Source organism: Columba livia, chromosome 1 (assembly GCF_036013475.1).
Source record: "Columba livia isolate bColLiv1 breed racing homer chromosome 1, bColLiv1.pat.W.v2, whole genome shotgun sequence".
Classification (NCBI taxonomy): domain Eukaryota; kingdom Metazoa; phylum Chordata; class Aves; order Columbiformes; family Columbidae; genus Columba; species Columba livia.
Window position 1 is genome coordinate 185,289,844 of NC_088602.1, and position 24,899 is coordinate 185,314,742.

The following is a 24,899-nucleotide window of genomic DNA, read 5'->3' on the forward strand; positions in this document are numbered from 1 at the left end:
TTCTCATTTGTCTGAATGTTGAAGAACAGAGGGAAGAAAGAAGATGAAAGAGAGAGAAGGGATGGAAATATGAACAAGAAAGGTCAGCTCAGAGAACAAGGAAGTATCAAGGGAATGGGCTGAAAGCACTGGAAGTATCGAGCTAGTAAGTATCCCCAAGTAAGGAACCTGAGAGACAGACAGAGCTGCCCAAGACAGCAGGAGCGAGGGGAGGGAGGCCAGGCACCCGTGTGCCCCACACACATGGGTTGCAGAGATTTCTGAATCCCTCACCTTCTTGCAGTATCATCTGCTGCTGTACAGAGGGTCACAACTCATCCTTAGCCATGGGCCCTCTGCAGTCCCTGAAGACAGATAATGAGAGAAAAGGGATGAAAAGCAGGAAGTGAGTTTGATCAATTTACTGTTGACTTTGTACCTTTCCTTTGATAGGAATAGAATAGTCAAAGCAAATAAAGCTGCTTTGAAATAGGAATTGACAGGACAAAATATAGCAAGTACATGAGAGGAACTTTATCAGAATTATGGCAACTCATTAATCTGTATCACAGTAATAATGTTACTTTAAAGTTAACACCAGTATTTCAAAGCAGAAGGTCCTCTGGATCTCTAACAACTCACTGCAAATCCTTTACAGCTAATCAGTATCATTGCTTCAAAAGAAATTAAACTGTCTCCACCCAGTAACTCTACTGGCATTTGATCTACAATTGGCTTGAAGTTAAAAATTAATTACCCTTCCAACATATTGATTACACGACTATAAACATAAAAGCAGCAGCCCAGAACAATGTACACTGACCCTCTGTTGAAACGGCATGTTTGTTTTCAAAAGGAAGCTAATTAAGACAAGCTCCTAGAATAGGAGACAGCACTAAAACTAAAACCAACAGTGCCATCTAGTGCAACCCTGTATTCAGAGAGGGCCATACAGAAACACATCATTTATTTCAGCTATTCCATAAAGCTAACGAAAAAGGGCTGATAAAGTACCGTCATACTCCATATGTCTGAAGCCCCAAGTCTTACCATAGGGGATACATGACTTCCAGAAGAAGAAAGTCTTACATTATATTTACATTTGTATAATTAATAAAGATAAATCTACTTAATGAGTAGGTTTAACTACTAACTGTGAATTGACTGAAATAAATAAAAGTTCGACACTGACAGTAATTCTCTGTCTTCTAAACTGTTCTGTTTCCAAACAGAATACTAGAACATCTCTTATTGTTTTTAGATGGTATCTTTATCAAATGCACTAAAATACATTCGATAAGAATCTCTGGTTATCTTTTATGGCTTTTTATTAGATATATATGTATACACACCAGTGATCAAAAATAGAAAGCAAAAAAGGATAGTATGATTCTTTTTATAGTGTAGTATCTGTTTAGGATCTAATAAATATGCCCCTTGCTAATGGATACTGATCATTTTTATGAGGAAAATGTAAATCATTAACTTTTTTTGCCATATGTCACTGGCAAAACATGTAGGGCTTCCTTCTAAACCTTCCCTAGAAGGGCCAGGGTCCAACTCATGTGAGAAGCCGTTGCCGAAGTCACAATTCCACAGAATTGCTCCCCCACTTTGTTGCCACCCAGTTTTATCCTTCTCTCTGTCTGCTTTAATGTCTTCTATTATTAAATTTTCCCTTTCAGGAACACTGAATGCTGACTTGGATTCCTCTTCCCAAAACCCTGTAGAGTCTTCCCATTGTATCTAGTATCGTACTTGGCTCTCTACCCTAGATTAATGTACATTCATTTTCGCACTCAGCTTAGATTGCCTTAAACTACAAAAGGGAGCCTAAGTAAAGGCTGTATACCCTGCAGCAGGAAAAGAAAGATCACAGTCTTGATGCCAATTGCCTCAGATTCCTTTTTACCCCAAGGACTCATATTTCACCAAGGTTTTTCACACCCATAGCCTGGCATCACTAATTTTTAATGCATACAAAATAGTGTCAGGCACGTCTCAGATGGCACTGGGCGCAGAGATGTGCCCAGCGCACACAGGAGTCAAGCACATATCCCTCAGATTTTGCAGCTTAGTCAAGACTGAAATTCCTCTGTCATCTTCATCAGCTCCTGCCCTGACAGCAGAGGAACTAGTCCATCCACACTCACAGAAACAGCTTCACTATTTGTTTCAGTTTCCCTTTTGTTTTGCTTGGCTAACAGAAACTCCCGTAAATGTTAAATCATAAAACAAAACCCTTAGGCTGACACAGGCCTGGCCCGTTCCCTGGTCTGCTCCCCTCCACCCCACGCCATGGGCAGGACCAGGCCCACCCCACCGTCCCTCCCACCCGCGGACACCTGCAGGGCTGGTCACCAGCCACACCAGTTCCTCCTCCACACACACCACAAAAACCCGACTTTGCCAAGTTAAGAGAGCTGGAACAGACTTTTGTGACTAGAGGGAGGGTTTATTACCAGCCCCTTTGAAAAATCATTCCCTGTTATACAGCCCATGAAGAATCACAAGGTGTATTGCACAGAAACCGCAAAGGGCAACATGCTGTAAGGAAAAAAAAATGACAAGACATCTGCTTCCCCCTGCTCCCCACCCTCACGCTTTCCCACTCCTTTCCTAGGTCTTCTCTTCCCTGACTCACACGAATCCCGGCACACAAGGCAGGGAGCAACGGTTGCAGCACCAACACAATGTGACTCAGAGCAAAGACTGTGACTAAAAGGAACGTATGGCCAAACCCAGAAACAAGTAGCAATGAGGAGATAAAAACTACCAGAAATTAGAACATACAGGTCCACTGTCATGTTCTACACAAGGGAACATCCAAATAACCACATCCAGTGCTGTGCAAGGACACAGGTCACATGAGAAAGCTGGGCTCAATTACAGCAGGGCTGCAAATAAGCCCAAGCAGGTTTAGAAATGGTTTTTTATGTTGATATATCAGCAAGCAGCACACAGAACGGTGGTCCACCTGTGTATCACCACCTTCTACCTATTATCATTCCTTCTATGTCTTTCATAAGTTATCAAAGTCTCACATCCTGCCACCACTGAATTTTCAAGAAAACTGTCTTCTCCTGTGTTGCACTTGAAGCATCTATGAAGGTTCCTTGCTGGTCTCCTTTTCCTCTTTCTCTAAAAATGACTTTTTACTTGAAGGCCAGAAAAATTTGATAAACAATCGTGAGAATGCAGACCCTCTCCATCACACTGATTGGTGTTACCTTCTATATCTGGATAGCCCACTTCTGTTTGTATCTCTTCATCACCTCATCCTACTCATCACAACAGGGACAAGATTCCTTTTTTTGCTGTGTATCCTGATCCAATATGAGAGACTAAAACTGTAAGTTCAGAATCTTCTGGTGAGGAAGGAAGTGGAGCACAGTATTGCAAAAATTACTCCCACAGATTGCAAAAGCCTGAGTTCACCATCTGGAAAGTACCTGAGGCTTTCAGTCAGACTAACGATCCGCATCAGTCAGGGATATCATTACAACAGCAGCAACAAGAGTTAGGCACAGATTCATAGCAAACGCGGATCTCTAAATGTTAGAAAACTGGTTAAAATACATGTGGAATAAAACTTTGCTGCCTTTCCAGAAGCAAAATCATTTTCTTTGGTTCAAAATAGTTCCTCTAGATATTGAAATTCTGTAGTGAGTCATTAATTACCACCAAAATACAGTTCTGGTTTTAATGTCTTCCACTCCCAATTAGTTCACACAAAGTTTTTGCTAAAGGGCAAGAAAGAGGAAAACTGCAGCATTTCTTTTCAGAGTAAGCATAATGTTTTACTCCTCTGGGTGTTTCTTGAACATGAAGAAATGAAAGCAGTAAAATCTGACCCTTAATCTTTGTGTTACTTTTGTTCTGAGTTGTCCTTCTTAACCAAAAGATTACTTCTTTGGGGCCATTACAGTGGGATATATTTCCTCTGGTTTTGCATCAGACTTCTGTCAGTTGTCTTTCATGCCAGTTAAGGTAGAGTTTGACCCACTATCCTTACATCCCAATTTACTGCAACGACAAAAAACAAACAACAAAAAAATCTTTTTACAGACTTCATAGGAATAGACTGAATTATTAACCTCATCAAAATCCCATTCCCATAATCAATAGTGAAAATGCTTAGGGAAGAGGGGAGGACTCCTTCCTCATAAACCACTGAATAAAGAGGTGTCAATATGAAGCCTATGAAGCTGATCACGGCGGAATACAAAACAAGCATGAAATACAATAGAAAATTCCTGCATTGAGCTTTTTATGCTTCTGATATTAATTTTTCTCTTTGCAATAGATCTCCATGCCATTATATAACCAAATTAAATGTAAAAATGAAGCCCCAGAATAAGAAAATTGGGGTTTTTTAAGTCAAACAAGGTAAGTACTATCTTGAAATAATGTACACACATGTAAAATGTGGCACTCCCCCTGACAGACACACTGCCCATTTGCCTGTAGCCTCCTTCCTCGATTCTCGATCATTTAGTCTTACCTGAAAAGGTCCATGGTCACCATCAACCTGAGAACCCAGCTGAGTGAAATCCTGGCTTTCTTGTAGCCAGAGACCTATGAATTCCTAAAGCACCAGAAAATTGAGAAGAATGCAGCTATTACAGTCATATATAGGACTACTTGTGCTAAAGGAGAATGGTAAGGTAAATTCCTCAGTTGCTTTTACATCTAAGGTGGTTTCACTGCATCCCTGTGCAGAGAGAAAAAATGACACGTCTGCCAAGGACTCAGATCTTGAGCTCTAAGGCCACAGTTGAGTTTTGCAGGACAGGGTTTACATGACCACTACAGGCAAATTGTACCACCATGTGCACCAGTCTTCTATTAAACAGTACAAAGAAAAAAAAACCCTCTTTTAATAGAATAATGTGATTTTATGAATACACGACATGACAACTTGTTTCAAAAGTAAATGACTGAAGTTATGTTCCCACATCAACATTCAGACACCGTCCTAATTTCCACAACTGTTTAGCATTCAGGACTTTTACCAAGGTCAGAAGAAAGCCTACTCAAGTAATAATTTTGTGCACCATTCAGGAGCCAAACCATCTTCCTCTCATTTCTTCTAGTAGATGACACAAGATCAAAAATTAAGCGCCCACATTGCCGTTTAGCAGCATGAAGTACCACTGCTTCTGAGGCATTTTTCTCTACACAGGCACAAAAATTCTTGGCCCTTCAGTCACATCTGCTTGTATCATTTATTGAGATTTTATCTTCATAAGACGTTCTGTTCTACAGAGAGCAAAAGAAAACGGAATTTGGACTCCTCCAGTGACTCTCAAATTCATTAAACAAATCAGCACATTTGCCATTTCCTATTGTAAAATAAAATTGCCAAACAATGTCCCTTTCAAAATGGAAGTAAATAAATCCAGCTAGAAGACTACACTTTCCTTTTCCAGAAAGGGATAACTAAAAATATAAACAGGAACCAGGCTCAGTGAGAGAGAAGGAAAGGAATTTTTGTGTTTTCATACGGAGCTTTTTAAAATCAGTTAGCTGCTCTGCTCCTGCGAGTTAATGCTCTATTCCTGCAACAAGTTAACGGCTGGGGAAAGCAGTGCTCCAGCTCTTTTGCTTTCCCCAGTTTTATTTGCTTTCTCCTAACACCACTGCTACATTTTCCTGGTCTTCTCTTCCCAACCTATCCTGGTACAGTGCAAAGGCAAATAAATGTCATGCACCAGAGAAGAGCTTGACTGGTTCAGGCTGGAGAAGTCTCAGAGCTATTATAAGGCACACTTACCTTAAAGGCCCTTTTCAGCCATTATGGGGTGCAGAACCCTTACATTTTGATTCTCCTCCACTTCCTAATCCTCAACCTGTCCTCTCCCTTCGTTAGTCTTAGTCCTGCTCTCTCTATGTATTATCAATAACTGCTGATACAGCATTCCTGACACCCAAGTAGGAGCTGCAATAGAGGCAGTACAGCAACACAGCGCTGTGGCTACAAAGTCCTTTGTGGACAAGTGTGTGATTTACCTCCCTGAGCACAGGTTCCCCGAGGCACACAGAGCAAGTGCAGAGCTTTCTGCCTTCCCTTGGCCTTGGAACTCCAGCTGTACTTTGTGTTTTTCCCTTAGCCCTTGTCCCCCTTCCTTGGTCCATCACCTTCTCACCCTTTAATCTTCTAACACTGAGAGGGGATTTGGCTGTTATAACGCAGGCATCTAATATTTAGACAGCTGGGTCTGAACCAGCCACCTCATTACGGCAAATAATCTTCTCCTAAGACAGACATCCCAACTAGGTCAGATGAGTCTCACCCTTGGAGTGCTTATTTCTCCCCGTTGATGTAATGGGAGCCGAGGGTCACCAGCTGATGAGACTCAAATGTTTATAAATTATCAAAAATATTCCCCAAGTAATCCCATTTGAAATACTCTCCTAAACTTTTCCACAGAAATTCTAGCTGACCCTGGTCTTCCCTGTTTAATTAATACCCACTCTAACCTCAGTAATGTCCCTGGTGCTTTTTCTTCACTCCCTTTTAAAAGCCAGATCTGCTTCTGCACTCGTCACTGGATCCCGTTCATTGTGCTCCAGCTACACTCGCTCTTCTTTGGCTCTTCCATGGAGCCACTTCCATTCTCATTTGAGTTTCTCTCCATCTGTTGCCGAACAGGAAAACCTGGAAAATGGTCCACAGAATCACAGTATGTTATGTCAGAGGGGATTGCTTCAGGCTCCTTCTCTCCAACACAGGCCATAAGATTGCTGAAGTCCTTGCTGATCTGCAGAATACGTCTTCCAGAAAAACAGTCAGTCTTTAAAATTACTAGTGCCAGTGCTGTCTTTGTTAAATTGTTCCAGTAATCAACTACTCTGACAATTAAAATCTAGCTTTATTTATAGCTTGAATTTGTTCTGGTTTAATTTCTGGTCATGAATCTTGTAATAGGCTACTAGATCAAAACATCCAATCAACAATTTTCTGATCTTCTAATAAATACTCACAAACCTTTAAGCTTTTTGCTGATAAACTAACTGGATTGGATTGCTTGCATTTTCCAGTCCTTGATTATTCTTTGAACCCTTTGCTATTCACAAATGTTTTTGAAACCCTCTAGCTGTACATATACCTGTCTATAGCTAATTATCTTTGAAAGACAGGCTGTAAAGTAGACGTTCTAATACTCTTCTTTCCAAAGCACTGTCACAGCACATGGTTATGATATAATTTATTAATAAAAGTTTTATTGCTGTAGCACAGGCTAATGTTTAAGTCAGCAGCTTTTCCACAGACACTGTAAACAATGCTGGAGAAAACTTTTTTAGCTGTCCTATTTTTCCTGAAAACTTCAGTGCTGTAATTTAACCCCCTAAAATTGCTCAGTACTGGCAACACATCGTGCAATGCTAACTTCAAGAATACTTTTAGAATGCACTTTTACTGTGCTCTTGTTCCTTACGTTGCATCAAAATGTAATAAAATAGTGTTGAGAGAAGATATTCTGTAATGAAAGATGTTTTATCAGGAGTCACTAATCTTTGCTTCACAGTACTTAATTTTACATTTCAGAAGGAAATCAGAATTCTTTCATCAGAGGTTTGGATGAAGTGCTTTTGCAAGTCTGACTTTATCAAACAATGCACTGAGGAAGTCCAAGGGCAGGTGAAGAAAAGAAATGGGCAGGTAGAAACAACATTTTAAAAGCCAGCGGTGTGGCTTTTTAATAGTTAACATGCTAAGATAGCAAAGATAATAAACAGGTTGGGAGAACTGTACTGACACATACCCCACATACAAAGATTACAGGCTTCAGAATCAGTAGAACATGAAATTTTTGGCACTTCTGGTAATCTGTACATAATTTGGATTATAGAAGCATTGCTCCTTCCAAAAGATAGTTTGGGCCTGATTAGAACCAAAAGTAGATGTTTTAGTATGCAGTACTTAATCCTTATCACCCTGTTGCCCACAGCAATTTGCAGATGCTGCTGCACTATTGCCCATTGCGTTCAAAGGCCTGCAACCTCCTTATTTCTGCTGGAGCAGGAGTAGCAGCCAACAAGACTTGGGTGTATTTCCTTCCTTTGATTGCTTTCCTCTAAAATGCTCAACACTTGCTCTTTTTCACCCTACTTTTGCATGTGTCCATGCCTGAATAGAAATTCTGTATCGCAAATAAATAATCCCACTCTTAGTTCCTGAACGAGTTTATCTGCTTTGAAGCACGTCAATTAATAGGAAAAATCTTGTAACCAGTGAAGTAAATTACTGGCCTGCACTTAAAGATAAATCTGAGAAATAACATGGGTATCTAATTCATCAAACATAGGTACATATAAAAAAAAAAAAAAAAGGAAAACGCAGAACTGTGAGTTTGAGTTATATAAGGCAAGACATATAGCTGACTATTCTTGGAGGGGCGCAGTAGAGAAAGAAGCTGAGAAAACTCCCAAAAATAGAAACAGAGTAGGAAGTCACAGAGCAAGCCTCGAATGCAATCCTAAGAGGATCCTAAAAAGAGCTTAAGGCTCCTAAAAATGTTCAGAAAAAATCCACTCTAAATATTGAATTTGTCATCTAAACAATTATGACATGCACAGTCTCCATCAAAACATAGAATATGATGCAAAACTAATAAAACTTGTAAAAATATTAAGGTTGTGAAGCATAAAGACTGTTGTAATGATCTTAAAAACATCACAGTGAGCAAGAAGGCCATTGTCGAGGGTTAACATTGTGGGGTGACAATAAAACCCTGGCAGATGTATTGTTAACCCCCTCTCCCCCTCCCACACTTCCCCCTCCCTCTCCCCCCTTTTCACTAAGGAGAGGCGATTGGGAGGAAAAGAAGCACAGAGTGAAGAGAGTTGGAAAAAATTAAAGATGTTTTACTAATGCTACTAATAAGAATAGAGAAAATAATACAAAATATACAAAACCAATCTTGAAAGTCTCAGCAACTGCAGAGCCGGCAACCAAAGTCCTGGATTAGACTCTGCAGCCAATCGGAGCTGGATTCAGTCTCTCACTAGGCCTCAGTTTGCAGGGACGACTAGCAAGGTCCTCTCCTAATGTCAGCCATAAGCAGAAGGGAAAAGGGCAAAAGGAAAAAGATCCTCGTGATCTCCCACTTTATATGAAGTATTCACGTGAATGGGATGTTATACACAGTTGATCAGTTTCTTGGTCACTTGCTTCTCCTCGCGTGAGATGTCCATCCGTGCTTATCAATAAGTTTGCATTCCATTGCTAGGTTCACCAAAACATGTGTCTGGTTCTCCAGGAAAATGCAGTTAATATGAAGGCTTTAGCTGACAGGAAAAAATTCACTAAAAGAGAAACTTGTTTTTAGCAAAACCAGGACAGCCATGAACTTGCCGAGCAAAGAAACCAAAGCGCAGTCAACTCTAAGGCATCAACAGACATTTTTTACAGTGAAAACAATCATTCACCTGAACAACCTTCCCAGGGAAATGGTAGAGTCCCCATCACTGGAGGGTTTCAAGATGCAATTGGACAAGGCGCTAGATAATCTCATCTAGGTTCTTTTTCCAAAGAAAGGCTGGACCAGATGATCTTCTGAGGTTCCTTTCAACCTATGACTCTAAATAGGATCTTCACAGTAGATGAAGGGCTACCCAGTCATTCTCTTGAATGTCTGTTGTGACCTAAAAGATCGTAAGTGTTATCAGAGAAGGAAGCTCAGTCTCAGGTTGCACTTTGCTATAGTTTTCTTCTCGTCACAGCTTTCTTTCCAACATGGTTGTAAGGATTTAGCGTTCAACTTCTCTAGGACAAACCTTTTTGCTTTCACCGTTAAGATTCTTTAAGGTACAAGGAGCAAATCAGGAGGTTTGCAGACACCAATAGCTTTCCCAAAACATGGGCACAAATTCCCAGGGCCCTGAGGTCTGATTCGTATTTGGGAACCTCAGGAACTGGCGTAGGCCTCCCACCAACCCACAGGAAGGTGAGGATTAATATCAACAGGTACCAGGATGCAGGGAGATGCTTCCCACAGAACAGAGCGGGCATCAGGGACACAGCCCACCACACCTCTCTATTCTCCCCAGGAACACCATTGGAGCAGGGCTCAGAGCTTGGCCAGTGTCCACCTTTGTCTGAGGAAACAGAGGGTAGTACATCCTGCAGATTAAACAAGGAGGCACCAAATATACCTCTCATCAATTTGTCCTCTGAACAGATGCAATAGGTCAACTGTCAATCAAGAAGAATCAAAATGTCTTGTTGTTTGTTTGTTTGTTTTCTGCATTGTTTACCTCAGTGTTTGGGGCCAGTGTAGAAGGATGGAGGAAGAGTGCTGTGCTAACCTCTGTGTTCCACTGCCTCCACAGACACTGCATCCCTCTCAAGACATTCTGGCAGCCCTGCAGGGGCTGTGCCCTTCCTCCCAATGCTACCTGAGGGCCAGGTGTCTGGCCCTACCAAGTCAATACAGAAAGAAATTAAATAAGCAGCACACTAAACCAGCAAGGTACTTGATTGGTAGTTCTATCTTGTCCAATTAGCTTAAGTAGAACTCAATAGCTGCTTTTATTTTTTTTATTAATTCATTTTTCTCTCATTGCGCCAGTAAAGCACGCATTGTTCATCAGACACATCTGGTAGCCCCCCATGAGCTTCACGTAGTGGGACCAGACATCAATTATACTAAGACATGAGTGAGCTAGTTAGCAGTAGGATGTTTTGCTGTTCTGGATGTGATTGTAGTGCAAATTAACCTTTGATCAATGTGTAGAGACACTGGCACATTAAAAATATTGCTAATGTGAGTGAACTTTATAGCATGAGAAGATTTACTGGCTGGAAATTGGCTGTATTCCATTTAAAACAGCAAGTACAGATGACTTCAGATAAGATGCATACAAGTTCTAAACTAACCCAGGCATCACTGCTATTTGCTGCAGTTCACTGAGAACAGATTTCCTAAGTCACTTCTTAATCTTGACATCTTTAATCATCATATCCTGAAATTTGTTCTGCATCTCGAGGATTATTTTCAGTCCTCCTTTAAATTCCCTCTGAAATTTCCATATTCTTCCTGAAGAGACAAACAAGCACTCCGAAACACTGAGTCACAAGGCAAGAACGGTACTTATTTCTGCATGATTATTCATTTCCCATTAAGTCCTAAGGTCACGGTAAAGCACCTGCCAGGGTACTACCCAGAAGGTCCCCATTAGTATCTATGATGACTACACAGTCCTCCTCTGAATCATTCACTTAATCATGCTAATTTCAGCAAATTTCAACAAAAAACCTAGTGTAAACATGGTACATCCAACAGCTAGATATATTAACTTACAAGAAAACTATTCATGTTTATCTGGTAAGATCTGTCTTTTTAAACTACCCTCTTAATACATACTGATTAAAGCAACATCCTTGACAGCATCCCCTAACTGGCAAATCCCAAGGTGTGTTAAAAATTAACAGGAACATTTCCCAGATGTCCTCAGCTAGTTATTCTTAAGACTCCTGGGCGGAAGTTATAAAGTCCTATTGCATGAAACGGAATGTTGCACAATGCTTTCCCCTGCTACAGACGATTACCTTTTATTATTGAGACCAAATAACTTATATGAGACTTTCCAAAACCAAACATTCTTTAGATGTTCGTTTTCTGCTTCACACTGCACCATTCTGCATCTAGCAATGGCCTATCAAACACTAGCTTTGGTTGTCCTTTATTTTGTTCCTCACGTGAATAAAATACTGTCCATTATCTTCCATGGGTACAGCTACTTCAAACTTCTCAACCTCCCTGAATCAGTCACATTGTCCAACTTGTACATTCATTATTTCGACTTTTTTTTCATTTTCATCCTTGGCTCATACATTGATTTTCGGTGCCATTATAATTTCCATGTATCTGTTTGACTGTAAATATTTCTTGTCCAATATCACTTTCACTTCCATGCAACAGTCCTGGCAAGGTAAAATCTACAGCTATCAGCAACATTTTGCTATACTGCATGTGACAGCATTAATCATTATGTACAAACACTCATGCAAGAAATGCAGATGTGGATGAACTCTATAGCATAACAAGGTCCTTTGGCTAGAATCTGGCTACTTTCACACCACTAACCACGACCAACTTAGATGTATCTTGACACCTGTGATTTTTCAGGCAATGATCAGCTTTTTACGGTCCATCATAATGGGGGTGAAGTACACTGTGCTGGACATTAGGAAAATGTATTCCTTAAATGTTACCAAAGAGTTATCACTGGACATAAAATTCCTCCATCATACTTCCTTTGGTTTGAAGTAACCATAAAAACTTTATTCTTCCCACACATTAGGAACAGACCATTAATAAGTTCAACATATTGTCTAAAAAGATCAGGTTGTCCATGGAATAATGTATTTCATTTAATGAATTAGAACTTTAATCTATAAATAATTAAGTTTTTACTCTCCTCAAACTTCTCTGTCTTTGAAACAACTAATGGCCACTCTGACATAATACACCAGCCTTTTTACCTTTTTCATCCTGAAGAACAAGGGCTAACCATCAATTTCAACATCATACAAGACTCTGCCTGCTAACTTTGTTATACTAATCATATAATCTTTCTCAAGCTCCAAGTTGTCTCATGTATTTGAGTTTCCCAACAGTAACACACAGTAAACTGAAAGATGTAGCCCTTACAAAAACGTACCGCTTGTGTTTACTTCATAATGTTTCAGGGTTATCCTTTTCTACAACGAGGAATGAGGATATTTCTGTCTTTGTTCTTGTATCATCCAGGAAATTGGCACCCACAGTAATGAGATGAAGCCTACAGACACCTAATTTTGTTCAGAATTTATCCCAGTGTTTCACAAAACCCAGTCTACTTGGCTAACACCAGTATTTACCATATTCTCTCTACTTTTGATGAAGGAACAGGAAGGATTTCTCAAAAAAGTCATCTGACTCTCTTGGTTTCCTTTGTAGGTCTCTGCAGTTTTTCACCTTCTGGAGAACGGAGTCTGTGACTGTCTCGCTGTTGCAAGACTGATCATTATCAAAGCAGCTCCTCACACTTATCCATTTTCCCAGTCTCACTTTGCACCTGGAAGAAAACAAAACTTCCTACCGTCTACCTGACCCTTAAAGAACAGCTCAACAATCCTTGTTAGAAGGGAGTCACTGAGGATGAGATCCATCTTCCATGCCATGGCTGGCTGGAAGTGAGGAAGCATTCCCAGGACGAGCCAATACTACAGGCCTGCTCTCCCACAGCTCCCTGGGGATCTGTCCCTGGGTCACTGTTGGACAAGGATAGAGAATTTCACTGCCCCCAAACCCACATGGTTTGAGCTACACAAAAGTTTTCTTTCCTCTATTAAAGTTTTCCACTAAACTTCTATTATGTCTTCTTCCAGGCAATCCTTGCAAGCCATCATCTCAAATGCTCCTCTGTGTACCTGCAATGTCACACTGCTGGAAGACACCCTTCCCATTTTCTTATTCTTGTGGTAGAAGTTCTCCAATCCATTTATTTTTATGCTTCTTCTGGTTGACCACATTCATCTTCCCTGTCCAGTTTCTACAGTTCCAATCATTTTATACAATCCATTTCCTCAGTCTCTGTTGCTGGCATCAAACAGAGCTTTCTAAGATCTCTTCCAGCTCACTGCATGGCACTCCAGACACCCTGCCAGCCCTTACTTTCCTCCAGGTGCTCAGCTCCGCCAACCCCCAGCACCTGCATCCACTAATCCGCACTGGGCATGAGCCAGGGCGATGTCCGAAACCTGCTAGTTTTTAGTTCTGTCTGAACAAACTCCCAGTGATCTTATTTAAAAGACTCATTTTGCTATTCAGATGAAGAAAAGGTCAGGTGAGATGATTCTGCCCCTCTGCTCTGCTGTGGTGAGACCCCACCTGGAGTTACTGTATCCAGCTCCGGAGCCCTCAGTACATGGACCTGTTGGAGAGGGGCCAGAGGAGGCCACAAAGGTGATCAGAGGGATGGAACATGTCTCCTGTGAGTTCAGGCTGAGCGAGTTGGGGTTGTTCAGCCTGGAGAAGAAAAGGTTTCGGGAGACCTTATTGCGGCCTTTCAGTACTTAAGAGGAGCCTATAAGAAGGATGGGGACAGACATTTTAGCAGGGCCTCACAGTATCACAGTATCACAGTATGTTTGGGATTGGAAGGGACCTCAAAAGATCATCTAGTCCAATCCCCCTGCTGGAGCAGGAACGCCTAGGTGAGGTCGCACAGGAACATGTCCAGGCGGGTTTTGAATGTCTCCAGAGAAGGAGACTCCACAACCTCCCTGGACAGCCTGTTCCAGTGCTCTGTCACCCTTACTGAGAAGAAGTTTTTTCTCAAATTTAAGTGGAACCTCTTGTGTTCCAGCTTGATCCCATTACCCCTTGTCCTATCATTGTTTGCCACCGAGAAGAGCCTGGCTCCATCCTCATGGCACTCACCCTTTATATATTTATAAACATTAATGAGGTCCCCCCTTAGTCTCCTCTCCTCCAAACTAAAGAGACCCAGCTCCCTCAGCCTTTCTTCATAAGGGAGATGCTCCACTCCCTTAATCATCTTTGTTGCCCTACGCTGGACCCTCTCCAGCAGTTCCCTGTCCTTCTGGAACTGAGGGGCCCAGAACTGGACACAATATTCCAGATGTGGTCTCACCAGGGCCGAGTAGAGGGGAAGGAGGACCTCTCTCGATCTACTAGCCACCTCCCTTGTAATACACCCCAGGATGCCATTGGCCTTCCTGGCCACAAGGGCACAGTGCTGGCTCATGGTCACCCTGCTGTCCACCAGGACCCCCAGGTCCCTTTCCCCTACACTGCTCTCTAATATGTGATTTCCCAACCTATACTGGAACCTGGGGGTTCCTCTTGTGATAGGACGAGAGGCAGTGGGTTTAGACTGATGGAGGGGAGGTTCAGGCTAGACATGAGGAAGAAAGTTTTTACACTGAGGCTGGTGAAACACCAGGTTGCCCAGAAAGGTGGTAGATGCCCATTCATGGAGACATTGAAGGCCAGGCTGGATGGGGCTCTGAGCAACTTGATCTGGTTGAAGATGTCCCTGCTCATTGCAGGGGGTTGGACTAGGTGACATTTGAAGGTCTCTTCCAAAGTGAACTGTGACTCTCTGATTCTATAGAAGGCAGACAGAAACCCTGCTGTCCAATCCGAAGACATCCTAACGGACACAGCAGGCCCTGCTCCCCACTACTCCGTCCATCGCGACACCCAGCCACCAGATGAGGCCCCTTACTTTCCCCGAGCAAGCACCACGACAAGACCAGCGTGCACGCCACGGACACCCGCGGGAACCCGCGGTACTGACAACCCACCGCCCCCTTCCCTCCCGCCCCACCGCCCGCCCCACCGCGGGACCCCGCCACGCCGTGCGCATGCGCACAGGCCCCGCCCCCAGGGAGCAGCGCAGCGAGCGGGGCCCCGCCCTTCCTGCCTGGGAGGGAGGGGTCGGGGGCGGTGGCCGGGGCCAGACGGGAAGATGGCGGACCTGGAGGAGCAGCTGTCCGACGAGGAGAAGGTAGGGGTGGGTGGGGTGCTGCGCCGAGCCCGGCCGTCTTGTTGTATCCTGGCTCTCTGAGCCGGGAAGCTGTGGAGCGCGCTCGGCTCTTGCCGCAGGGCTTGTATTTTTATGGATTCGCTGCGGCCGGCCTGTCAGTCAGGGGGCGGGAGGAGGGTCGGCGGGGAAGCCGAGGGAGGGCTGGACCGGCCGCCGTGCCGGCCCCGGCGCATCTCCCGCCGCTCCTTGTACGGTGCGGGCCCGGCGGGGGCGGGGCCCGGCGGTCGGTGGAGGCCGCGGCTGCTCTGCCGGGTCCTCGCTGCCGCCCAGGCTGTGGGCACGGCCGCTCCCACCGTGCGCCGGGGGGACGCTGAGAGGGGACGGTGGGGAGAGGCAGAAAAGACGCGGGGCACTCTCCCTTCCCCTTCCTCCATCGGCACTTCCCGTTTCCGAGGCCTCTTGCCACTGCCCGCCGGCTGCCCGGAGCACCGGCCCCGTCCGCCCGAAGAGCGGCTCCGTGCCGGCCCTGCCCTGGCCATCCCTCCGTGTCACCCCCGCCGGCTCTGGGACGAGATGGGATACGGGAGAGGAGGGAGGGTGGGGGATGAGGAAAGCTGTTCTGCTTCCTGTTAGGAGACGAGAATTGGGGAAGTGTAAGGTCAGGGAGCAGAGGGTCTGAGTTAACAAGATGTACATGCAATCTCTTTTTATGGCAATTGCAAACTTCTTAGATTTAAGACAGATATTTACTGAAAAACCTCTCAAGGAGCAGGGTGTCTTGTGAGACCTCAGTTATCAGTGCTCCGCGTCTTCCTCCGCTGGATCCAGCCTCATGGCAGCTGCCTGTTTCAGAGCCAGGGTGTGGTGGGTTGTGTATATGCTGCTGGTGTCTTTATGTAATGCACAGTATTATTCATTTCCGACTTGAAAAATGTAGGTTTTCGTGGCTGTGGAAGCTGTGAGGTGACTGAAATGTGGGAGACATCAAAGAAATGATGTTTCAAACTTATCTGAAGTTACAAGAAGGATGTCTAAAATGTCTAGTTATAATAAGACAGATTTTCTGCATGTTTGAGATTAATAGGACCATGTTTCAGAGCTACAGATGCGCTATACACAATGAGATCCATAGCGCTAAGATCTCACTATTTTTTCCCAAGAGGCTTTAAGACTGTGCCCTCTTCTACCTAATTTACATTCAAATACTGCCTCTCCGTTGGTACAAGTAGTAATGGAATCGGGAAGTATATGTGGTTATCCATTATTTTTTCAGGCCCTTAATTACAAGTCACTCTAATCCAGTATGCTATTACTAGAGGATATGCTTTAAAATACTTAGACCACAAGTTATCTTGACATCACAGAACAGCTGAGGTAGGAAGGGGCCTCCAGAGGTCCATTTTGTCCAACCCCCTGCTCAAGCAGGGTCATCTAGAGCAGGCTCCTCAGGACCACGTTGGCTTTTGAAAATCCCTGAGGATGCAGACTCCAAAACCTCACTGGGCAACTTGTGCCAGCGCTGGGTCACCCTCATTTCATTTTGTGCCTGTTGTCTCTTATCCTGTCAAATAACAAAAGGTAAAATGGCATTTTTATCTTGCTTCTGTATGATATGCAAAGTGCTGCCTGTGCTTTTGTGACTGATGGAGTTAAGTTCTAAACTGTCTCCTATCCCTTAAGTCCAATTTTTCTGTTCTGCCCAAATGGGTGCAGACCTTCTAGAGACTTTTCCTGCCTTAGTAAAAGTGAATAGGATCAGTACTCTTCCATTGTACGTTTATATTGATTCCTTTGTCCCCTTAAGTCCCATATAAAATTGATTGTCCTATATGAGTGGTATTTTCCAAGCCTGGCAGTATATTTTATTGGCTAATAAAGCAAAGATGGGTAACACTGCATACTCTTGAAAAAGCATGCACATATCCATGCAGATCTTGTGATGCCTTCAGTTTTTAATTCTGATACATTTATATAGTGCTATCATTTTACAATAAAAATGTGTACTACTAAAAAACTTTAATCATTTTCTGATGGTATTAACCTAAAATCTAGGTAATTTTGCACTCTGAATGGATTAAATAGAAGACAATACTCAGTTTAGAGTAAAATATTTTTGGGGACAGTCTAAGTTAATGTAATTTTAAGTGTGACAGATTTGCCCTCTACTGAGCTGCTAGATGAATACCGGATGAGGAATTAAATTTAGAAGTCCCAGTTCTTAATACATATGGAGATCCTGGACTGAATTTCTTCAGTTTTAATTAATTCATGGTGTCTCAATTAACACTTGTTATGAAAGAAACTGCAAATATTTTTGAAGTTAACACTTGTCAAACTCCATAAAAATGTTATCTCAAACATTCAGTTTTACTGAGCTAAAAAAAATCAGCTGGATAGCATTTTGAAAAGCACACCGTCCCCACTCATCCAGTTGGGACTATAAATAAATGTAGGAGTAGAAACAGACAGACAAGCATTCATTTTCACGGGGAATAAAGCACGTTGCTCCTTTATATACTTTTCTCCCATGATACAGAACTGACGCTATCGAAGGCTGACACAGATAGTGGTAGAGTTTTGTAGGTAATTTCAATAGAGACATAACTATAACACTAATCAAAACTGCCGAGGAGGAAAGAGGGTGAACAAAATAATTTGATTGTATCAGACACCTAAGGATGCTGTAAAATAATAGTAAGAGATAAAGTGATGTATTTCTAAGTCAAGTTCCGAAGGGTCTTTGATTCATGTCTTGCTTTGACATAAGTGTTGCAAAGACAGCATGTGGTTCCATTTGCAGCCGCTGTATCTTCCTGTTGCTGTCTAGGAGTCAGTCTAAGATGGCTGTGTTTAGCTCTAGTATAATTCAGAATTAAAACCTGCAGTGTGTAGTGTGAGAATACAGAAATGGCATGAATTGGAGTAGTGGCAAAATGGGCAGTTGTAGTTCAGGTAAAGAAGCTCTGAAACCAAGGAAGGAGAAGAATCAGTTGCCAGGAAGAACATGATTTCAATATGCACAATTGAGGAGCTGTTTTCAAAGCCAATTTTGTTCCTTAGATTCACATTTTAGCATGAGATTTTTGAAGCGTTGCTTATCTTTTAAAGTCATGATAGTAAATGTGAGGATAAATTTTAAAAAGCTTTATTAAAAAAAAAATCTGAGAACAATTTGCAGTAAATATGATGTGTGAGATGTGCCATTGCCACTGAAAGTTACTGGCTTTAGCATCCAGTAGTAGGGATTTTTGCAGTGATAAAAACAGCTTTTGTGAAACAGTGTTTTGTAGTTGCTTTATTCACATAGGACACTGAAATTTTGGAAGCTTTTAGGTGGAAAAACAAAAGTTTGTGCTTGTTTTGGTCTATAAATAAAAATGAGGTATGAGAGGTAGAAATCTTGAAGCCCTGAATTCTTGAGGGAGATAGTGAACAGAAGTCATCACTTCTGTGCCCTACCTATGGGAAATACATCCTCACTTAACAAGTCTGGAATGCAATAACTATTTATTCAGCATATTTGCAGTAGGGGTTTTTTTTAAAGTCTAGTAAGCATTTTTTTTTTGCAATTTCATTTTGTTCCAGTTTTTGTACAAATAGTTTTCCTACCTGTGGTTATGTCAAACTAATAAGCATATATAAAAATGCTTTTAATGAGCGTATTAGTGTGTATATAAAAGCTACAATTTACCTACATTATTATAGGCAATGATTAATGGAAGGTACTGATTTTACTGTAAAAGATGCATTTACTAATGTAAATATTTATTAGCAAATAACAGTGCAAATGCCAGACAAGACTAAAACTATTTAAGTCATAAAACTAGTGTTCTGCAGTCCATTTTTGATGACTCAGGGATGTGTTTAGTGTGGATTTTGTTTTGTTTTGTTTTGTTTTTTAATATGAATCCTGTTCTCTACAAAGAGCAGGAGTTAAATAGCTCTATTGTCATCTAGCTAAAACCTGAGAAAATCAGGAAGCCTTTAGGTCAGAAAGGGGAGACTCCTTGTAGGGAAGAATAACACATCACAGTTTTTAATACAAAAATTAGCTCTTTCATTCCTTAAAATGCCAAGCATATAAATATGGGAATTGTTGAACATGAGTTTAAAAAAGGGACCACACCCTTCAGTAAGGTTATGTTCATTAGTTCCCGTTGATCAAGAAGGCATGTTCACTAAGGTGGGGTTTAACAGGAGGTCAGCTTGCTGTAATTAGAGCAAAACTTGCAATGAGGAAGTCCTCCTGTTTGTGAAAAGGAGTCAGTTTAGCTGCCAGGTGCATTGGGTAGCTTTGTAACTTAAGTTAGGTGTCAGTACCTACAGATCAAAGTAACAGAGGTGTGTGTCTTACACCAACAAAACTGCAGTTTAGTTTTGCCAGATAGCTTAAGGAAAACTTGTGTCTTTACTCAGTGCCTGAGATGAAAAGTCTATGCCAGTGAAATACATTCTTTCGTGTATGTAGCTTTGGCTTCAGAACACAATATGATGATGACAGATCTCACCTGCATGTACAAGCCAATGCGGGAGGTTCAGATTCAGGTGTTCCCTTAATGCAAACATAATCCTTTATCCTGAAACTGCTTCAGAAGTGTTAGCAGGTTTTTTGGACAGGAAAATATTGCTTTTTTTTTTAGTCTTTGCATGTATTACAGCTGCATATGTGCTCGAAATCATTAATTTTGGAAGGATCTTGAATTCTCACTTTTGGAAGTACTCTGATTGAGAAATGGAGACTATAGATGATTAGAAGCAGAATGTGAATAGCCTTTTGTAGGTATAATTGCACTGTAATCTGTAAGGTCAACTTAAGGTAAAGTTTTGCAAGTGTCCTTAATGTTATTTCTTTGTAGTTCATCAGTGTACACTTTGTTTTATATTTAAAAGTGCAGCTTTGCTAATGTGTCTAGCAGGAGAATCTTATGAATTCTCTGGTTCTTGTTATATTTAAATTTGGAATGGAAATGCTGTAACAGGTTCTGATGGCAGGTTGAAAAACCTTTAATAATGAAATGTGAAATAAGTCAGTTATTGTTTAAATGTATCTTCTATTTAATTTACTACATTATCAAAGTGGTGAAATTGCACTTTTTTCCACAAGTGAAATGTAACAGAAGTTGTGTGGAAGGAATTGTTTTTGCAAAGGTGGGGTTAAACTCAATGGTTACACTTTGATAACATTTTGAGGAAATTCTTTAATAAGAATGAGGAAGCTGGGAGTGCTTCTCAGAGTGACACGTAATTCTGAATATAGCGGTCCTCTCAAAAGTAAGATTTTTATGTACATCGTAAGATACCATAGTGTGTTGACTTGAGTTAGGAATTAGTTTTTAAAAAAATGCATCAGTACCCTTGAGATTTAACAACAGAAATTGTAATTCCTTGGTTGTGAGATTACAAGAGGTGTTCCACATGTCTGAAAAAATGATAATATACTGTGTGTATAACTGCAAAGAATAACTTCATTTATTTGTGGAGTCATACAGGCTGGAAGAAACTTCTGGAGGTAACCTGAATGCTGCTTGGTCAAAGCAGGCCAGCAGAGATCAGATTTCTTAGGGACTTGCACTTTTAGTTTTGGGTATCTCCAAGGATGGAGAGTGCACAGGCTCTGACATATTGCAAAGTTTAGCTACACTCATGGATAAAAACTTTTCTTAATATTGTTGTGTCCAGTGCTGCTTGTCTTTTCCCTGTGCACCTCCGTAGGAGGTTATTAGGCAAAGCAAAATTGCCTGTTTTTTACAGGCTGAAAATAATCATGTGAGGCTTAAAGATGAATACAGATAAAATCTCTTAATCCAAATACAAGCTCAGTGGTTTCTAGAACTGCAGTTTGTATATTCTTTTGTTATTAGCAGTTTGAAGAAATTATATACTTTTTTTGTGGATTTTGACTTTTATCATGTTGCAGAGTGTTTGAGTGGACCATCAAAAACCCTGTGCTTGTTGCCTCTGTGCTCACAGAACCCTTGCAGAAGCTTCCTATCCAAGAAACCTCATAGTTTAAGTAGATAAGAGAAACAAATTGAACCAAAAATAGAGAAGAGTAATAGAAAAAAATTGCTGACAAATGCAGTAATGAAACTGGAGACAATAATTTGTGATATAACAGGGAAGGTTTTATTGCCTACCAACAGTGACATCAACCTACAGTTCTGCTGTGAAATACCATCTTCGGTTCATTGCAGTTTTGACAGCCAAAGAGGAATAGGATAAGGATTTTAGCCGTGTTATTTAGTGAATAAGTATTTTTCTCATGCAGCACTGTAATATTTCCTTCCCTTTTTCTGCAAGCAGAGTATAAAGGAATTTGAACTGCTCCTGCAGAAATGAAAGCAGATTTTTCAGCATATGGAAATTACCCTTTTTATCCTTGACTAAAGAAACTTCTGAAAATGTAAAATGTTTCACTTTCTAAACAGAAGGCATTAAAACTTTCAACCTAATAGGTAACTTTAAGAGAGAATTTTAAAATACTGGAATTGGGGTGGGGAGGTGTACAGTTAAGGTGACACCTTATTCTGTGACTTTTAATAAAGGAATTTTTCATAGAGCAAGCTCTGATCTTGTTCCTTTTCTCTCCCTGCTGCTATTGAGTCCAAGCTTGGTGTCCTTGGAGTATAAATAATGAACTTGGAGCAGTAGGAAGGATCACTTTAAAAATTCAGGCTTTGTGGTGGAAGAATGCTTTGCAAATGTGAACTGACTGAGTGCTTTTTAGGTTCTAGTAGTTACCACTCTCTAAAGACTGCTGAGAAGGAGAGAGCTGGTTGCTGCAAGAGAGGAGCACATGCTGGGCTGACAGAACATCTTGATTCTGTATGTGGGAGACAATCCCATCAGTTTCTTTCTTTGTGAAGTCTTAGCCATTTCTTATACCTTTTACTTTTCAAACAGAAGGTAATGTTTTACTTTTCAATAAATGTAAAATTATACTGCTCTTTCAGTTTTCAATGAATGACTTTTGCACGGAAATTCTGGGATTTTTTTTTTTGTTATGCTTGTTATCTGTTGTCTGTCTGTTCCATAAGCAAACTATGCAATTGCTCAGCTTCTAAAGGTTTTATGGATAATATTACTCATAAATTTACATCAGACCAATAACTGCATTAAACCTTTGTCAAACCATACGAGATTTCTATTTGGCAAAGGGAGTGGTAGTCCCTAGCATGCTTTTCCCAAAGCAGTATTTTGTTTCTTGCATTGATTACATATGTTGGGGTTTGACCCCGCAATGAAATAGGAAGTCCCAAAGAGTGATACAGTTTGAGATACTGATATTTTAAAGCACCCAGTGTACAGTCTCTTGAGACTGGAACTTAATGCCACTTTATTGGACACACCTCCTAGTCATCCTTTTCTCCTTTTTGTTCTTCAAGTCCTTTGAAAGCTACTGAAAGCAACTTTTGTCTGAGTTGTGAACCTGAGATGTTCTTAACCTTTTTTTTTCCTCCCTCCTGGTTACTCATATTATGAGCTTTCATGTACATACCTGGAAGAACGACTACTACGTTCAAGATAAAACTTGCAGTAAAGATACAGCAGGAAGAATGTTCTGTATGACAAATTTGGAACATCAGTAATTTCAGAATAACTTTTGCATGTATGTAGTTTTCTTGGCTTATTTGTTTTCTAGGCAACTACTGAGGAGACAGGCTTTCAGAGAAATACAGATGTGGGAAAAAATTAATGTAATGTGGTCTGCTGTCTGTATTATAATTACAAGCAATTTAAGTTCAGAGCTTTAGTAATTGGTAATAGCTGAAGCTGAAGTTTCAGGTTGATCTTGATCCTTTAAAGTTTACAAACAAAACATACTTGTTTCCTTAATTTGAGACCAGTACAATTCTTTCTATGTGTTTCTGAATTAAAATATGGTAAGTGCATGACATAAAAAGGTGTTCAATTAGATATAGTTAGGGGTAATAAAAGCAACTGCAAAATTACATGGGGGAGATTTGTCTTCTCTGATTTCTTTTTTTTCTAGCTAGACCTGTGTATTACCCAAGTAATATACATTGCTTTCATATTCCTCTTTGTTATCTGTACCTGAGATAATGACTCTCAGAAGTCCTGTTTTGGTTTGTGTATTTTTAATCCTTCCTCTTGATATGATGTGGTGTGTAAAGGTTTTAAGATAGAGACTTTTATATTTAGATTCACTGTAGGGCCTTTCAGCCACAGTGTAACTGTCGGCACCTTTCAAAATGGTTATTTTGGTGAAAATGAATCTCAGTTCTTCAGGTAGAAAGAATGCAGCTAGAATACCTCACACTGTAAAATTTACTTTTTGCACCACTGTTAAGTGTTGGAACTGTTACATACTCTTAAATACCTGTATATTAAAAATAATTGAGGAAAACACATGTTATACAGACGCAATGCAGCTTCAGGCATTACTATGAAGGAAATGTCTGTGCAGTCAGAGCCATAGGCATGGAATGTGCCCCTCCTTTCCTGTGCCACAGAACCACATTTTTGCAGGGTTTTCTTCCTCAGTTCTCCCAGAAGCACAAGTAAATTTAGTACTACAGTGCATTTTTCAGTTGAGCTTGGTAGGAAAACAGTTGCAACACTACTTTTTCTATTCATTCCCTTTGTACCAGACTCGCTGTCTTTGCTCCATGTTTCTGTGAGATGCCGAATGTTTTTGGATGCTTCTTCAATATTTGAAATCGTACCTGTGGGTATGAGTGGGGTTTCCTGAGATGCTGAGGAGATGGTTTGCTGCTGTCATGGGGTGATCCCTTTCTCACTGCCCTGTTGAAGGCTTATTCACCTCACTAAACTGTTAGCAGCAAGAAGCCATAATTATTTGACTCTCTGGATAAGTGAATTGGTTTCTATGTTCTTGCCACCTTCGAAAGCTGTTCTTTAGCTAGATCAATGTGCTTCTCTGTGTGCTCAAATAAATAGACGGACATTGGTGGTACAAAGGAGTTTGTAAAAACAGATCACAGGACTTATTTTGGGACAAGGCAAGAAGACAGTCCTTTTGGTGGCAGCAGCACCATAGTATTAGTATTATAGCAATTATGAAACACTTCCAGCTCTTCCTTATTTTAAAAGATGAGATTGCTGGGGTAACATCCTGGGATGTATCTAACCGAAGAATTTAATGAGCAATTGGAACCAATGATACCAAGTATCTACTTGTCCAAAGGAGAAGCCAGTTACATTTTTTTAAACACTGAAGGGTTTGTAAACTCAGAACTATGATGTTTGCAGTCCTGATCGATCATCGAGCATTGTATCTTGAAGATTATTTCTGAGGTGGCTGATTGAACCTTAGACTGTGTTCCTTGATGTGCTGATACAGGTATCAGTGCAAAATGAATTTTGACTGGTAGAAGATATCAGAGTAGTTTTGTTGTTCGTTAGAAAGTAGAGCTGCGTAATGAAAAATA

The 24,899-nt window shown here is 41.1% G+C and overlaps 1 protein-coding gene across 1 annotated transcript in view; it reads left to right on the forward strand.

The window, feature by feature from the left end:
* The first annotated feature begins 15,371 nt into the window (after window positions 1–15,371).
* CAPZA2 (capping actin protein of muscle Z-line subunit alpha 2) overlaps window positions 15,372–24,899 on the forward strand; it is a 31,488-nt gene continuing 21,960 nt past the window's right edge. The window contains exon 1 of the mRNA XM_065048797.1: window positions 15,372–15,507. Within this exon, the coding sequence (XP_064904869.1) occupies window positions 15,469–15,507 (39 nt within the window). The 5' untranslated portion in view covers window positions 15,372–15,468. The remainder of the gene's footprint in view (window positions 15,508–24,899) is intronic.